At 41.5% G+C, this 18,769-nt stretch overlaps 1 protein-coding gene across 1 annotated transcript in view; it reads right to left on the minus strand.

The window, feature by feature from the left end:
• Positions 1 to 2,388: 2,388 nt before the first annotated feature.
• Positions 2,389 to 18,769, minus strand: part of fchsd2 (FCH and double SH3 domains 2) — a 49,879-nt gene continuing 33,498 nt past the window's right edge. The window contains exons 12-22 of the mRNA XM_079165845.1: positions 17,576 to 17,692; positions 17,359 to 17,463; positions 12,523 to 12,612; positions 12,174 to 12,236; positions 8,431 to 8,565; positions 8,048 to 8,131; positions 7,709 to 7,886; positions 6,474 to 6,694; positions 4,957 to 5,149; positions 4,747 to 4,835; positions 2,389 to 4,332 (exon numbers count right to left, since the gene is read on the minus strand). Coding sequence (XP_079021971.1) covers positions 4,240 to 4,332; positions 4,747 to 4,835; positions 4,957 to 5,149; positions 6,474 to 6,694; positions 7,709 to 7,886; positions 8,048 to 8,131; positions 8,431 to 8,565; positions 12,174 to 12,236; positions 12,523 to 12,612; positions 17,359 to 17,463; positions 17,576 to 17,692 — 1,368 coding nt within the window. The 3' untranslated portion in view covers positions 2,389 to 4,239. The remainder of the gene's footprint in view (positions 4,333 to 4,746; positions 4,836 to 4,956; positions 5,150 to 6,473; positions 6,695 to 7,708; positions 7,887 to 8,047; positions 8,132 to 8,430; positions 8,566 to 12,173; positions 12,237 to 12,522; positions 12,613 to 17,358; positions 17,464 to 17,575; positions 17,693 to 18,769) is intronic.

Here is an 18,769-nt window from a genome sequence, read left to right on the forward strand (position 1 = left end):
ACACAGACACACACCATTTAGACAAACTCAGGTGTGTACATAACCAAATATGTAGGAGAGGTGCATAAACACGCACAAAAAAGCCTCCAGAATAACAAAAAGACAACAACTTTTCAATATTTTTTTATTAATTAACATTTGTACACAATAAATACAAACTTTGTTTTTTTTTGTACAGCCAATAATAATATGCAGAACGACTTTTGCACCTGTTCTCATTATTGTCACCATTGCAACAGTCTGAAGAGAGAAGGCCAGTTGTTCCACCACATCGGTAACAGCAGCAGCTGTGTTGCTGCTTCAAATCGAAGGATGAAAAATAAAAGAATTATTATAATACATAAAACCCCAAAACAGGCTCATAATAATATTTCAACACTGTAGCGACCAGAGGGAGTGCTAAATAGGGGAGATAATCATGTTCAAAGTGGCAACTGGCAACAGAAAGTAATACATTTTTATATTTGATAGAAAAACTGATTGAGCATCAATGGTGGGAAGCGCTATGGGACGCTATAAACTTCAGAACAAGTTTGTTGGAACACTGTAACTAATTCCAGTATGCTTCACTTTGTTAGGTGTGAATGCTACACAAAATGTTGACTCATGAAAAAAAACAAAAAACAAAAAACAAATTAGGATTGTCTTCATTTCTTGCATCACTTTTCTCAATCAGACATAATTCACCGAGCAAAGAGGAAAACCATCAGATTGTTTCTCTTCTTACAAGCTGTGCCCCAACTCCATACCACATATTAATACTAAGTATGTACTCTAGACCAGCCTGCATACTTCACACTGATTGAGAAGAAATTAAGATGCAGTACAGTTGCGTACCAACAGTGAATGTGCTATGATACTGCAACTGTGGAGGATGATTTATAATGTTCTTAAGATAAAGAAACACAGATTGAATACTTTTGTTTCCCTTTTTAGGCTCTGTTGCTGCCTCTCAACAGGGTGCAATTAGATTTAATTGTTTCCAGCTGTGAGGAGTTCCGTCTTTTCTTATGTGTTGCATTTTGGACCAACATCGTACATCAACGCCACAATTATAAAAAGCTATCATCGAGCTAATCTAAAATCCATATTATTGACATGTTGACTGTATTTTGAAATGTTTTCATTCAAATGGAAACCCTGGTTAAAATAAATAAGAAGGAAGCAACTGAGACACATCTTCAGAGTCAAGCACAGATCTGATCCTCTCGGCTTTAAACACACGCAAACAAGCTCAAGACCATGAAACCACATCCTCTCCGAGTCTTCATTCAAAACATCCCTTACTATGATCGTGTCAATTCAGGAAAACACCTTTTACACATTTCACTGTCCCAAAAGTATCTCTCCATCTCTTTGGAAGAGGGGAGAATAAAATAAAATAAAAGTGGTCAGTCACACTGAAACAAAGAGGAATCACAACAGATTCAGAATGAAAAGAATAACTCTGATTTCTGTATTAAACTGCAGTGATTCAGTCTGTTCTATCCATTCTGATGCTTTGTTAAAGTACTGCTACTTTTCAGGGAAGGTACAAATAAATAAAAGTGCTACGCTGCCCTTCAGACAAGGAGTTTTAAAGGCTTGAAGGGTATTGGGAGGGAGGGGGGGGTATTTACTTTGAGTAAAAAAACAATAGAATTGTACTTAGCTCCATTTGAATGTCATTTGCTAGTTCTGTCCATTTAGCATGATGTATTCGTTTTATACATCGAGTGTTTTCTGTTTCTACCACCATTAATCAAAAGGTAAACATAAGGATAGTATCAGATTGGAAACATTAAAAGGTTCATTTCTTTTTTTAAGATTGTTTAAACAGACTCACTCAGTTGCTTGGCCAAACAGAGAAGAAATAATACCTGCGAATGTAATGCGTGTCAACTAAACAAGGATATAAATCAAAGGTGAAGTGATCAAAATGAACAAAAATGAACGTGAGAGGAGATATGGTCTGTAGGGATAAAAGCTATACAGTTAATTCTGTGACTAATAAAAACTCCTAACCCCAAATATGATGAGTGTCTATATCGTCTCAAATAAAATCTGTGTTGTCACCACATAGCGAATGCCAACAATGTCGGTGCCTCCTCCAGGCGGCCTCATCGGTGAGACAAGCACACAGCGGGTCACAGAATGAGAGAAGATGTAGTAACGTGTGCGTAATATAATGTGATTGGATGTGTGTGTGTGTATATGATAGCCATTGATTCACACTGACTGCCAGTGGACAAAAACAGACATGAGAGAAAAGAGGGAGAGTATGAAAGGAACAGTGGGAGGAGAGGTGGAGAAAAGAGCAGAAAGGAGGATCCAGCCTCCATTTTCTCTCTTTCATCCCCTCCTTCCCTTCTCTTCCTTCATCTCTCCGTCGAACTGTATTTACAATGCCCTTTCAGTATAAGATGAGGATAAAACGTCCACTACATATCAGACATGGTATTCCAATCAGCTGAGTTAGTCTATATGAAACTCTGTGCGTAACATTCCTATGACAACAGTAATGTACTGTACTAATACACATTGAATACGTTTGACGATAAGGAGTTTATATATGGCGAGGGAAGGGCTGGCGAGGGGGGGGGACACTGCGTCCACACACCACCCAGTTTCTCTGTCCATTTACTTCACCCTCAACTTCAATCAAAAAACATGACACGTTTGGCAAGTTTTATACTTATTGACTGTCATCTTACTTTTTATGGAGCCCCGACACTCAGACGATAGTAAAAGATGTAATTTAAGTCCAAAACATACTCAAATAAACTTTTGTGGTCTCGGCACACTTTAACTTTTTTATCTATTCCCCAATTTTTCTTCTTACAGAGCACTATGTGGCTAATGTGGCGTTAGCAAGCTTACCTAGAAATTGGTGATTAAATGGAGCAAAAACCTTTTTAGCTAGCTACCAAGCTGAAGCTAGCTTTTGGCATAAAACTACACCAGCTACTGCTCCAAATGTTGATCAGCAATACACTGTACCACAGGCTACTGCTGTACCATTAACGTGTAAAGTCTTGTAACTGTAGCTATAGCATTTTAGCCAGTAAGCTACTTGCTATGCTACTTTGACGTTCACAGACTATCTTCATAACATTTTCACCTGTGAGTGTATTTCTCTCGTCTTTATCGACGACCACAGTGGAAATAAATCTTGGTCTTTATCGTGTCATCCTCAACATGAGTGTGATTTTAATGCTTTTTCTCAAAATGTCAAATTAACTAAAATTAAAAAGTTCCAAGTTCTAGCTAGCTAGCTTTGTGAGTGTTTGCAGGCTAAAATGCAGAGTTTATAGTTACATAAGAGTTTATACAGTAATATTACGGTAGTATGCAGTACCGTCACAGGGATGATTAACATGACGTGTAGTTGAAGACGGTTTAAGGTAGCTAGCTGAAAAGGCTCGTGCTCGGTGTGTTTAGTTTCCAGTGTTTGTCAGTTAAGCAAGCTAGCCACACCATCCTCTGCTTTGATCAAAATATAACCAACATTCTTAAATGTTTTATGTAGAAGAAAAATTTGAGGAAAAACAAATGTTACAGGGAGAAAATTAAATAAATAATTAAATATTAGCGTATAACGCTGTACATTTCTTTCTACAATCCGTTTACATTTTTAGCTAACACTTTTATTATGTGTTCAATTGTTGACTTGTCCTATAGCTCTTTACTACATTCTGTCAGTTTCAGGGCTCCATAACTTTTCACACATGTCCTTATCATTGGTTAACAGTGGAATTTCTCATATGTAGCAAAATGGTCTTCCTGTACAGAGGGATAAACTGCTTTACTATAACTCGAAGTAGGCGTTAACAAGATCAAAGAAAACTTGCCAAACCCATCGTTAACTTTCCCTCATGCTCCTCCCCCTCTTAACATTCTTCCTCCTCTTCAGTGTGCTCTGGATTGCTGCCCGATGAGGTAAAGTTTTAAGGCAAGAATGGAAGGACGGGTTGAGGGCAGAGAGGGACGCGGGGGCGGCTACTGCTGCACTTCATTAGGAAGCTAATACGGAGATTATTCAATTGGATACACTGTCGTCATCCCCTCTCTTTGCTCTCCTCCTCAACTTGAGGAGGAGAGAAGATGTGGCGAGGCCGTGGTTCAGTTCAGTTTACTTCACATCACTTTGTTTAAAGCTGACTTAAGTTCAGAGCAGTTCAGTTTTCCAGTCTGTAGGATGCGTCAGTCTGTCATCTGCTTGTTTTTTTTTGTCTCTATAACTGCCTGCCAGCTTGTCTGTCACACCAGTGTGATCTCCACCTCCTCTGTTTTGTCGCTCTTCTCCTGCGATCGGCGGGGGTGCTGTTTGGGTGGAGGAGGAGCAGCTCGCACCTGCAGCAGTGAAAGAAAACATAATAACAAAGGTTTAAGAAAAAAGGCAAAGTGAGGGAATGGAGATGGCCTACTTTTCTTAATTTGATTGTTCATTTCCTGCTGTGGGATACAAAAAGTAAGAAATATTTTTAAAAAATAAACGCAGTCTGAATAGAAATCATAATAAGGATTCACAGGAAATTTAATCAACACTGTGTGTCATATAGTGCTGCAACTAACCTGTTAGGTATTTAAGATTTAAGAAAATGGAGACAAATACCAATTACAAAGGCCCAAGGTGGCATCTTCAAATTGCTTTGTCTGTCCAAAGATATTCAGTTTACTATCACATGAGACAGAGAAAAATATTGATGGGAAAGTATAAAACCATAAAGACACAAAACACACTTCTTGAATAAGTTTTATACTCACAGGTCGTAGTTTGCCCGGGCCTCCTTCAGGGGTGAATCGCAGTGGTTGAGGAAATCCTGGAGACACTGGACTCTTGCTAGAGCTTTGATCTACAGAGAGAAGGAGAGAGAGGGAGATCTCTAATACAGAAATCCTCACAGTAATAAGCTAGAACGACCTCTTCTTAATTAATTCAACTACACACAACCTTTTTCTGTGTGTGTGTCTTACTGTGGGTGGGTAGCGGTCCCTTGTGTGACGAGGCGGCCGGTGGGGGCTTGTGCTCCCCGTTAAGTGCGGCGGAGGGTGAGCGTGGGAGAGGAGGCGGGGTGGAGGTCTCCGGGCTGGTGAAAGGGCTGACGGGAGGTTGTTCATACAGCGGGAGATGTGGCAGAGAACACGGCAACTTCAGAGACGGAGAAATCTAGAGAAGAGGCCAGAAATGGAGAAAATGTGCTGCTCATCTGTGACCCAACAAATAAGTGTCCCATGCTCTATCTCACAGTACTATCATTTTCATATCCTTTGTGCTAACTGAAGTCAACTTTATTAAAGGTACAGCTCACCAGTTTAGAATATAGCTGCAGTAAATACATCCAAAACAACACCTTCTTTCTTGTGTGTGAATACATTCTAATGGCAAATGAATTGTCTGAAACTGATTAGACTGTAATTAGACACAAGAGGAAGAAGCTGGTTGTAAAAAAGAGAAAAAGGAACTTAGTTGCAGGCCAAAACGTCCTTGGCCTGATGGTGGTGCCATAATCATCTTATAATAACGTGTTAGCAAACAGTTCCCTATTTACACATCCAGCAGACACAAAGCTACATTAGCATGCATGTGGAGTCGTGGTTCTATAACCTGAGGAATGCAAAACCACTATTCATTCCCGTTTGCTCTGTTGTTGGTCTCCACCAACTCCTCAGGGAGATATCGAGTTCTTTAGCTGCTAAATGCTCCGCTATGTACAGTTAGCTAGTCGCTAACTTTGTCTGTCTGCTGTTTGGCGCTGAGCGGGTTGTGTACTGTGGATGTTTAGAGCTTTTTCATTCAAAACAGCTACTGGCTGCACTTGAAAATAATGCTCCAAAAGTGGTGAGAGTGAACCAAAACAGTTAAGTTGCAGACTGTTAAACCAAAACAACAAATTATAACGCTCAACAGAGCTGAGGGGAACTGCAGTCGGGTGATAATACTCTGTGGTTTTATCACTAGAAGCAACACCCTTCACATTATAGTCATACATAGTTAATACAAAAGTCCTGATTAGGACAGCTTTGATGGAACTCTGGGCAATACAGAAATAAGGTTTACTAGCTGTCGTGTTTTTACCAATCTTCCCAACAAACCACTTAAAAGACGTTAAAAGTTGTTGCGGTGTTTGTTATGTCTACAGGCTTTTAGGAAGGGAGAGGCTGCATCCTTCCTGTTGCTCAACCTCTAATAGGCGGCTCTCTGTGCCACAGATAAGAGCTTTTTCTGTGATTGTAGAGCAGGCTTTTTAATCAGAGGACCGCAGAAACACCGCCGTTCTGATCCAGAGTTTGTGAACTCTGCCCTGCTGATAGATTTACTGGACAACAGCCAGGAAGCGATGAGAGAGGGGGAGAAAAGTGTCCCACCAGACTACACTATAAGCTTGGTATTTCTGCCCTGAGGAAACACTGATAACACCAAATTGTCCAGCTCCTCAAGAGTGACGCACTTCAGTGTATGAGTATGTCTCTGTCTGCAAGCATCAATATACCTGTATGTCACCAGACCCTCCGCCACTGGTCTCCCCATTCTCAGTGAGATCTTCTACCAGCACGGAGGGGAAGACGCCAACCCGTCCGTTGAGCTCGCCCTCCCAGAAGCCGTCATCTGTCTGAGTGTCGCGGCTCAACAGGCGGATCACCGCTCCCTCGGAAAAGGAGAGTTCCTCGTCCGCCTGGCCCTCGTAATCATAAAGTGCACGGACAAATATCACTGCGAAGAGGAAGGAAGACAAAGAGAGAAAGAGAGAGAGAGAGAGAGAGCAATAAGATACACGGAAGGAATAATTATTCCTGGGTGAATGTAGTTCCATGTCTGCCTTGCCTTCATTATCATAAAGAGAATGGGACACCCTGCTGGAGAGAGGGAGATACGGAGAAGACAGAAAGAAATAATAATTAGGTGACAGAGCTTCCCCATGTGCAGCAGGCACACAGCAATAGAAAGAAGGTTGGAGAGAGAGAGAGAGCGAGAGAGAGAGAGAGAAGACGGCTGCAGAGAGGGAAGGTTAGGATGGAAGAAAAAAAAAATTGAAAATAAAATGAAGGCTTTCACGTTTATAACAGATCAACTATCTGTATGCTGACTGTCTGTAGACTGTCAGAACCCGAAGTGTGGATGTGGATGCAACCAATGGTGTCACATGTTTGTGATGAAGCTCAGCTCTTGCACATTTTATCAAACTGCTCTGCAATTTCAACCACTCGTGTTTTGTTCTACAGCTGCCTCGCTCTCGTCTTTTTTTTCCAGTGATTGGCAGCAACAAAAATGTCCTTATGTGTTGGTACATGTGGAAAAGCAATGGCCCAAAAAATGGATGGAAAGGAAATCAGGAGTGACAAAGCTTGTGGAACAGGAAGTAGTCCCGTTTTTAATTATCACTGTCTCTAAATACAACTGTGGCTTTTGCCTTCTCTTGATTACTGCAACCACCGACATATTTTCACCTTATTCCACCCTGCAAGATAGACAACCCACACTTGCTGACTCTAATAACACTCTGCTTTGCAAAATGAGTGTTGTTTACAGCTGGATTCTGAGCAACTCCAGTGGAGCAGTAAAGAAAACAAATACCTTAATCAGTGGTGCATAATAACCTCATTACAGTAAGAAAGAAACTAATTTACACATGTATAACTGGAACTAGCTTGTTTACTGAAACTCCTGGCATGCAGTGTGTTTATTTCAAAGAATAATTTACCATCACTGGGTCCACAGCGCACTTACTGTTTATGTCTCCATTGATGCAGCCGGAGTGCAGCTCCGGCTCGGTGGAATTGGACGAGGTGTGAGATCGAGCATCCAGTGTAGCCAGAGACTGGAGCATGCTCAGCAGACTGTTGGAGGTCGGGAACTGCAGGTATTTCTCTGGGACATAACCCACGTGACCCGACTTATTACGAGCCTGGAACACACACACACAAACAAATGACACAGTGACCAAAGGCAACATGAAAACATGCATGCATCTAAAATACCATACGAGGTAATGCTTCTGGCGTTGGTCACTGTAAACATAATGCACATCTGTGTGACCGCCACATCTGTGTGTGTGTTTTTGTGCACCTTGACCCAGTCCTCCATGTCTCCATCTTCAATGACCTCCAGCATCTCCTGTTCATCAATAGTTAACTCATCCGGCTGAGAGGCCTGCGGGGGAGACATGCCAACAGTGTTAAAAGACAGAAAGACAAGACATTTACAAGTACAGTAAAAACACTCCTTACTAGACCGAGACCATAAATATTTAATGTTAAAATACAAAAAAAAGTCCTGTTAATGCCACACTGACATTCACCGTTGCTTGTCTCAGTGCGTACATGACTGCAGGGGATTGTGTACGATACTGTTGTGGTTGAGCAGGCAGCTGCAGACATGTGATATGTGTAAGTGGATGCCCATGTAACCGCAGAGGGTAGCTGTGTGTGTGTGTGTGTGTCGGTGAATACCTTGTACGAGTACAGGACTTTGCAGGTTAGCGGGTAGTTTCGGAGGGTTCCTGAGGGACTGGAGCTGCTGTCGTCAAAAACCTCCATGTTTTCTTCACACTCCTCTCCCTCCTCACGCTCCAAATCCACTGTGCCCTAAAACACACAAACACAGCCAGATAAAGTCAAAGACCTCTGATAACTACAAGGACGAAAGAAAAGCACCATTCACCTTCAAAGCTCCAGAGAAAAAAAAAAAAAAAGACCCGTGTACTCCAGATCAAGTACACACAAAGCATTATCAAAAAAACAACGGATTTTCACACAACCTTCCGGCTCCAACTACTTATGTCTCGATGTCACGCACGGCTAGGTGACTTGTTATGTTGCCTGTCCATCTATCTGTGTCTGTGTTGGCTGGTATTTACAGCTCCACCACTACAGTTCAGCAGAAGCAATGTTTGTCTATTTAACACGTGTTACACTAGCGCAGGAACAGTCCGATGCTTACCTGTGCTTCCTGCCTGGGTTTCTCTGTCCCGCTCAGTGCGGGTGCTACAGCTTTCAGAGACAGGTGTGGAGGGACTAATGTTTCACATGACCCCTCCCTCTTTTGTTCCACGAGAATTTCACTGGCTTATATTAGGGTCATGTGATCTGGCTGGTAGAAGGATCCATCACACATGGCAAGCTGACCTGGCCATAACAGTAATGAGTGTGTGTGTGTGTGTGTGGGTGCGGGTGTTTATCCATTCCAAAGTCACAGTGTTTAGTCATCAGATTTCTGTTGACACAGTAAACTCCACACCGATGCGGAACAAAACAGATGCGTCTCCTGGACATAATCTGTTCCCTAGGGAAACAATCTCCTCCAGGTGCGGCCCATACGGTGTGTTCCCTTATGAACACACATATCAAACTGCTACGCGACATCACTCGTATCCACTTTAATGCTTTGATTTAAAAGTACACCGCAGAGCCGGTGGGCCAATTGCATTTCATCCCTGAAGTAAAATGACCAGCATGTGTTTCAGTAATAACCCAATAAAACATCACCAAAAACACATCGCAGTACAGCGGAGATGCAGAACAATGGACGAGTTTATGGTTCCTGGAGGAAATAACTGCGAGAGTGAAATAGTAATGAAGGCATTGTCCGCCTGAGAGACTTGAAGGTTCGTGGCTTTCAGTATTTCATAGTCATAGTAATAAAGTTGAGAGGAATGAAGAAAGGGTCGAGGAAGTGCCTCCTCCCCGCTCTCTTTTCTCTGCTCTCCTCTGCAGATTATTATTCACAATCTCTCCATCTTTCCTCCTCTCTCTCTGACCATCAGTCCCTTTCTCGACCTCTTCCTAATGAACAAACTGCTGTTAACAATCCCTCCTACTGTTTCCTCTCCTCCTTCATCTCTCGCTCTCTTCGTTTCCCTTGTTGCACCGTGTTATTATAATCCCTCTTTCTAAGCCACTGTCGAGCCTCTACAGGATCCAGTACTCTCCAAATAAAAGTCAAAGACCGTTAAACTGCTGTCAAACGCCCGAATACGATTGTGCCTCCTGGATGGTTCTTTTAATGACACCTACGCCAGATGGAGGAGTTCTCAGCAAGTCTCGCCTCCAACTGCTTCATCTTATAAATAGAGCATAAGGAAAAGTTGAAAGAAAACTTTCAAAAAAACAAACAAGGACACATATATAAAATCCCCCAAAATGTCGAAACAGTTCTTTGTTTTGGTCCCCATTTTGTCCATGCAAACATATTTGCTACAGTATTCTATGGCCTCACAGTATGCTCTTCTATATTCTCTGCAGTTTTTCACATCCCCCATCTCTCTCACCTCTGCATCCAATTTTACTTCAACATTATCACTCCGACACCCACTCCCTCCTCACCTCTCCCCCTCCCCTCCTCATAACACCACCTCTTCTATTTCTCAGCCGACTCTCCCTCCTTCACTAATTGTCTCTCCAACACTCCCTCTTTCACTGAGCAACCCATTCCGACATCCCTTCTCTCCGTTTCCCAGAGTTCCCTCCTTCCCCAGACTTTCTCTCACTTTCTCACACTCGGCATCTCTTTCTCTCTGGTTTTAGCTGTGAGCTGCAATATCATGTGAGCAGAATGTGAAATGCTTCCAATGATGCAGACAGACTATGTTTAGGCCTGTTGACACACACACACACACACACACACACACACACACACACACACACACACACACACACACACACACACACACACACACACACACACACACAGTGCCGTGTGGGATCACACTGCTAGTCATGGAAGTACTCTCCTTCCCTCATGTATACTCAATGGAGGGACAGAAATGCACACACAAATGGACAAACATAAATGCAAATAAATATCCAAACCTCACAAACCCAGTCACACACGCACACACACACACACATACACACAGGCATAGCATATGACTATATTATTTATTGTGCAATGGTCAACGCAAATTATTTTAGTTTTTTTTAGAAACAAAGACATACAACAAATGTGCTTATTCACTTTCTTGCGGGGAGTTAAATAAAAAGATTAACACCATTCTCATGCCTGTAACGTGAAAATGAAGCTACCGCCAGCAACTGGTTAGCTTAGCATAGCATAAAGACTGGAAACAGCTAGGCTGGCTCTGTCCAAAGGTAACAAAATCCTCCTACCAGCTCCTCTAAAGCTCACCTAATAATATGTTAGATATTGTTTGGTGAACGCATACAAAACATTAGAGGTGCTGGTAGCTGATGTTCTTTTACCTTTGTACAGAGCAAGGCTAGCTGTTTCTCCACCTCCAGTCTTTGTGCTAAGCTAAGCTACTGGCATGACATGACCGTGGTATTAATCTTTTTTTATCATACTCTCACCAAGAAAGCAAAATGTCAAACTATATTTTTATAGTGGAATGCTGTATAAGGTAGGAGTCCACCTCCTGCCCTCTGACTTGCATTGAGTATCTACACACACTCATAAACTCGATGAGGAGATGAAGAGAAGGTCCCTCCAGGCTTCAGATACATCTAAGGGTCATGAAATAAAAACTGCCAGTTGCGTGAGGACTACATCAGTATTCCGATGGGGAAGTGGGGCGTTTTAAGAGGCTGTAACTGGCGTGACAGATGATTAGGCAGCAAGGCTGAGGTCAATTATCTTGCAATTTACATCATTCAGGAAGTGATTTGTCGGGAGAACTATTCTAGCTGGATGGTTTTCACTTTTAATGAAATCATAAAAACTAATGAAAAGTCTATGATTATTGGCCTAAGTGCCTTGGGGGTTTAAAATACAATTTTTGAATGTGCTGAATTGAGTGCAGCGTTTATTCAGCGCAAGAAGAAAATCTGTTGGGAACTATGGGAATAAAATAAGAGCAATTAGTAGATTATATGACCGACACACAGTGACACAATTCAGAGGTCTGGTGTTGTTCATTTGAAGTGGGTAGAAGGGGCCACCATGCACGATGCGACACAAGTCAGCTACGACTTGTGTTGTGTGGTGAAACGGTTCTCTTCTACCTCTGCTTTCCAGCCAAGTCAAAAAACACTGCAACTTTGAAAATTGATAATAAAAAACATGTACATGTATTTACAGGTCTACTGGTAGTGGCATTAGGGTTTATGTTTACAGTTTTGCTGTTAATGTCTACAGTGTTCTCAAATGTCATTAATAAACTTTAGTTTTTTGTGAAAACAAGTTCTTCTGGCTTGGCGAGAAAGCAGCAACACACACGCGGTGAGGGGAGGTGTCTCACCGACAGTGAGGGGTCGTGGGAAGTGTAGCTGGCCCAACGTTCATTCTCCAGCTCCTCCATCACCTACAGCATGCACAGAGAGAGCGGTGGTTTTATACACATATTCTGTGCATACACACACACCGTGCACTACATTAACTAGAATTAATGTGTGAAAGGATTTAAATGCACAAACAATCCAACAGTCGTTTGTATGAATGCACTCACAAACATCTACCACACACTGTATCACACTTACCTACATGAAACAAGTCAGGCAAAGAGAAGGAGAGGCTTTCTTACACACACACACACAGACACACACACACAGACACACACATATTCTCCAACAATCACAGACTAAACATACCTGGTTCATGGCGCTCTTCAGCCAGGTATCCACAGCAACTCCCACTTGCCGTAGAAGGTCCAACCGAGCCTCAGCTTTTAACTTTATTGTCTTTGAAGAGAGAAAGGGTTAGGCATGTTAAGAACATTAAATATATCACTGGCCCGCACAGTTTGTTCTTTTTTTTGCATTAGTCTTAAAAAGAACATCGTATTTATTTTGGAACTTGGGTCCCATTTCATTTTGAACAAGGGCCCTTTAGGAAACATGTCTGATTGATATGCCGTTATTACCGTTACAGTGAGCCCGCTGAGTCATGCCATCATGACTGAAAGGAATGATGGTGAACACAACCATGAAAATACAGAAACAGAAAATCTAATTAGAGGTAAAAGCCTAAAATGTTTCACCGTCGGTACCAGCTGGTGGAGCAATATATAGATATCGTGATGTTAGACTGGATATGGTAAAATGGCACAAGTCTTGTTTTTTCCTGGTTTTAAAGGCTGCATTACAGTTACTTACCAGACTGTTCTGTCTATTATTTGCCTTTACTTACGTCACTATATCCATATTACTGATAATTATCAAAAATGTAATTCTGTAAATAATTTGTGAAATATGGTCAACTCTCAATATTGAGGTAATATTCCTGCTTTATAGTCAGTCAGTAGTGGCAACCGCTATCTTTTTGTAGCCGTGATGCTGAAACAAAACATATGCTAGGCAATAAACTTATAATGAACTATTAGCAAACATCATTGTATACAGTAAGCACTGATAGGAGCCATTTCTCATCTTAAATTGGTTGTTGATTTATGATCTCGAGTCATGATACACCTCGATGCACATAGTATTTAAGGTGAGCATTTTTTTCCAAGTCAGCTTTAAATCATTTAGATTTGACCTTTCAGCTGTATTATATCACCGTCTGCACAGTTCAGTGACAGAGTGAGGATGTGAACTGGATTTGCTCTCCGAAATGTTTTCATGTAGTCTCTTGAATGGCAGATCATCAGAACTTTCTTTTAACGAGCTGAGAACACTGGATATGTGTTGTGTGTTCTTTCCTAATGAGACAATACGATCAGGCTATAACCACCAGCAGGGAAACCCCTGAGATTTACGTTCACTCCGTCTCGCCTCCTCAACTCTCTTTCATCTCTGATCCCTTCTCTTTTTTTTCTCCCCGCAGTCTGTCACCGTTTTCATCAATTTCCTCTTTCATTACGCTCGTCTTTCCTTTCTCACCGATGCTGACGGAGCAGATTGATAGCCGATAGCTCCCACCCAAAGAGACGTGCAGTCGGACGGACGGAAACACACCGTCAAGACAGATTTCCCGGCTTTGATCGATAAAGACCTGAGCCCCCTTAAGTGCCTCCATTCCTTCTTTCCATTAGCAGCGACCCAATAAATGCTAAAGGTTGCGGTTGGAACATAAACATCCCAGACTAAAGAGGAGAAAAGTTACAACAATGGCCATTACATGTTCAGCCATCTGTGCAGCATAAGCAGCCAGCGAGAGTACAGATCACTGGTGCATAGACAACCTCAGACAGACAGACAGACAGACAGACAGTCCGGCTGGGCAGCCTAATCAATAAAACAGACAGAAATATAGACAGATAGACAGGCAGAGAGATCCTGCAGCAGGAAACCTCAGCTGCCTGGTCATAACTCATGTGATCCCGCCCTTATGATCGTGTCTAAGCTCTATTTACCGAAGGCATCACATACCAATGCAGATTAAATTGTGCCGAGATTATGAGTAGATAGTTCCAATCAAGTTCCCAATCCGTGCTAGTTTTGTCTGCTTGTGCTGGAAAGTGTCTGGGAGCAAAAACCTTCGTCTCTATCCCGACGCATCTTCTGTCTGAAGTATTTCGACGCCACGTGTTAATGAGGCCAGATCGTCTGGTGGAGGCAGTTTGAGAAAAGCCTTCGACAGCTCATTAGTATGGAGACAGCCTCAACGGCTCTCAGTCTCTCATCCTTTAAGAGGCCAATAATCAGCTTCTGCCGCATTTCAAAGTATGCTGCAAGAGAGGAAAGACAAAAACAAACATGCAAGACACTGTATATAAACGCTAGTAAGATGTCGGTTTGTGTCAAAAGCTTCAATAGGTTCCTCCGTGAGAAGAATACACTGAAGAAAATGACTAAAAGTGATTCTCGATGGTCCATGCACTTCAAATATCACACTCTTTGAGAATAAAATCACCTTTATATTTTATATTACCTCAAGAATATATCGTATGTATCACTACATCCTAATGCTTTTTAATTTCCTTTCATCTCTGAAGCATGTTCTTCTATTCATATAGAAAGCTGCACTAGAGTGCACACAGCTGGCCTCAGACACACTGTCATAATATATAAAAGAATATGAAATACATTTAATTTCATGTTCTGAAAATGTTCACTTGACTTTTATCACAGCATCTGTCACTAAATGACGCTGCTATTGCTGTAATTTCAGACAAATGCATGCGCAGCCTCTAGTTTCAGCGTCTTTTATCAAGCACTCAGCCAGAAGCTATAAAGTCAGACGTTTGTAGAGAGCATAGAATACATAACTCGACTCTTTCTTTCAGTGATTATTGATCCCGTTAAACAGAGGCGAGAAGAGGAGGATCCTTGTAAAGATTGAGGTGCTGTACTGTTGAACACTGCAGATTAGATCCAAAGGCATAAAACATTTACAGTGTATTACCCGTTTAGGTTTTGCGCTCCTTCCTTCAGTTGTTCGTTAAGTACAACAGGGGAGCCATTTGAATTTTAGGTAAAAGTACTTCTGTGGCCATATTACAAGAACCTAAATTCAAACTTACTCTTCCCCTCTAATGATCCGTGTCTACTTAAGTCCATGAAGGCAACATATCCTCAATATAACCATGTCTAATAAATAGGTCTTCCTGCATCGTATTTTCCGTAAAAAAAATCCTGATGAAATAAATTGTGGGACAAATAAAACTATCTAGCATAAACCGAAGTTGGACAAGTTGGTAAACGACCACATTTTCAGCACAGACAGGCCATCGACTATAAACATTGATTGTTAAACGCAGTTGGCCTGCAAAGTGTTTAAGATGTTGTCGCAAGCAAATTAGGTAATTCATGAAAAATCAGTTAATGAGGACGGGTACTGAGGCAACTAAGCTGTCAGTCTTACTGACTGAGAAAATACATATTTAATTCACATATTCATTGCATCGCTCCATCCTAAATATAGGCCTTTGCTTCATTTTCTTGCAAACAAGATGGTGAAATGGCCTCAGCAACACGTTTGATGAAGGTGAGACTTCAACAGGAAAGAATGACACAGTCAGTATCCAGATAATGCTCTAATCAAACCTAGAGCATCTCTTTTGTACTGCTTTCAAGAGCTCTGTGATGAAGCCATTTGTACCAAAATGAGCTCATAAAGTATGCATCGTCTCACTCAAGGTAATGTTGGCCTGGAAGAGCAAAGAAGGAAGACAGTGATAGAGAGGAAGAGGGAGAGAAGATGTGGACGGATAGAAAGACTCACAAGCTACTGATGGTGCAAGGTTGACTAAAATAACTACCAAAAGCGAGAATATATATCAATAAGAGCAGTGAAAGATAAACTTCACCTATAATTGGCAAAAGAAAACACCTTAGGGGATAAAAAAATAAATAAAATGAAATACTAATGACACGCGGTAACAAAAGTGAAATGTTTTCTGAGCAAACGTGACAGCAGAGGGTGCCAGATATGTGAAAGCCTGACCGGAGAGCTGCAAAGTGAAGTGAGAGAATGAAAAAGATATAAAAGATACAGAGAGACTGAGAGGAAAATGAACAGAGACAGAAGAGAGCGGATAGTGGAAGACGGATGATACAGTGATCTCCTTCCTACTGTGACAGGTTGAATCTGTGAGAATCGATACATCTATAATAAAGCTCCCGTTAAGTGAAAAAACTGAGAGGTGTGGAGGAGAGAGAGAGAGTGTGAACACAAGATGAGACGAGGGAAAGCTTATGAAATGCAAGAGAAATGTAATCATAGCATCAGATCTCATCATATACAGCTCATTCAAACATATGGCATAGGTCAGGTTTCTATATGTGTATTAACATCAGATCTGTGAGCCGTCATAGTGAGTTACAAATACAGTTGTGTAGAAGTGCGTTTAAACCTCTACAACTGAACAGAGTGCCGCAAAACCAGTGGATTACTCAGCTTTGTGGATAACAACGGTTAAAAAAAAACGTAAATGGTTTGACACCTCCTCCGATGTGAAAGGTGTACTGCTCGATTCTGGGCCGACTTAGTTCATTGCACTCTAACCACGTCTGCCGTGCCGACTTCCACTGTTAGCATTTCAAATATTTAGCAAATCATTTGTCACTCGGCCCAAACACTTGGTGGAGGAAATATGGGACGGGGCTGCCTTTCATGTCCCTGAAAACAAGAGGGCTGCTTTGCTCGGCTAATGTTAAAGTTACGGCAGGAAGCGAGTCTACGACGATATGCAGCATTTACGACTTTTGCCTCAAATTTTATGGCGTTCATTTTAAGAAAAAAAAACATTTGACATTTACTAAAACGACACTCCCCCTATTTTCCCTTGAACACACCATTCTCTGTTTAGTAATTACTCACAAAATATATATATATATATATTCATGTTTGTTTACTGAAGGTTTGTTAAAGAGGAATTGTTCTTGTTCAGAAGAGAGGAAACATCTCTCCATTCGCTCTCCATGGAGCACACAGAAAGGGTCGGGTTTAAATGAAGCCACTGAGGCAACTTTGCAAAGGGAACACAACCTATTATTTATTCTCTGCGTAATCAAAGACAAACGGCGACATTGTGAGTCACACACCTCAGCTTTGCGTATGTTTTCTTTGGTGTCTTCTATCTTCAACTCCAGGTCTAGTCTGCCCTGCTCTGTAGAGGGCAAGCCATGGCCCTCACACTCCTCCAGACACTGTGAACCACACAAATACAGAACTCGATTAGGAAAAAAGTCTTTTAAACTCATTGTATTTCTAAAACGGGTGCGTGTGATGAATGTGAGCATGCGTGTGTGTCCGTCTTACTCTCTTGTAATGGATGATGTTCTTGTGTTCTCGGGCCACTCTCGTGGCCCATTTCCTGGCCTCCTTGTTCAGACTGTGCTCCTCCGTCGTCCCCGTATCCGACTCCAGCTGACGACTCTAATACAGACAAACACACACATGCATACGTACCAGACAGGCATGGGTACAAACACACACATGTACCCATCCCCACACACACACACACACACACACAAGTGCACACATAAGTACACTGTCAGCGGTAACGGCACGAGGTGTGTGATGTGCAGAAGCTGTTAATTTAGCTGAAGAAAGTGTGAGAGAAAGATTGTTTCCTCCTCACGTAATTAAAACAGCATGTGTTGCAAAGCTCTATTGTTAGCCTCTTGGAGCGAAATAACTGCTATTAAAACCACATGTGAAAGAGTGTGTGTGTGTGTGTGCTACAAAGTGAGAGACCAGGTTTGTTTCTTAATTTAATTTTTTCACATACAAAAGCAGCTATGTTGGCTTTCAACCTCAATCATAACCATGTGGCAGCTTTTCTTCAGAGACTAATGTATTAAACGTGTCTGAAAGTTTACACACCGTGTCACTAATCCACCACTTACCAACGACAGAACCAGCACACATCAGGGCTTAGTTGTCACTTATGTCAGTGCACCAGAAGCCTTTAAATCCAAACTCTGGCGGTGGGTCGTTTGGTCTCTATCAATCAAATTCTCATCGAATCAAACCGACACTGTCCTGAGTGTTTGAGGGTTACATTCTAAATAACTACATTTTAATACGTTTTTCTTTTTTACTTTGACTGACATTAGCGTTTGTTATAGTAAAATACTGAATATTTGACGCCATTTGACGTTTTCCGGGCTTTAAAAAGGAACAAGAGACAAACGTTAATGTCTAAAAAAGTTTCAAAAAGTTCAATTTTCTCACTGTAGGAATTTGCGCCAACCCAAAATGCTATTTTCTATGCTACTAATTAAAAAGATATGGTTAGCTGCCTTAAGTGTGCTGAAAGTACTGCTTAAACAAAGCGGAAAGACATCCTTTCTGTCCTTTATATTCACATCGCATTCATCATCTATCGATATACTTTATTTCGTTCATTTTCTGCTTTTTTGCTTTTGTGTTGCATTTAAATCTGTTGCTCAGTTTTATGTTTCTTTCTTTTCTTAAATGTGGCTGATTTGATCTTTTCATTGCTCATAC

The sequence above is a fragment of the Pholis gunnellus genome (assembly GCF_910591455.1).
Source record: "Pholis gunnellus genome assembly, chromosome: 9".
NCBI lineage: Eukaryota > Metazoa > Chordata > Actinopteri > Perciformes > Pholidae > Pholis > Pholis gunnellus.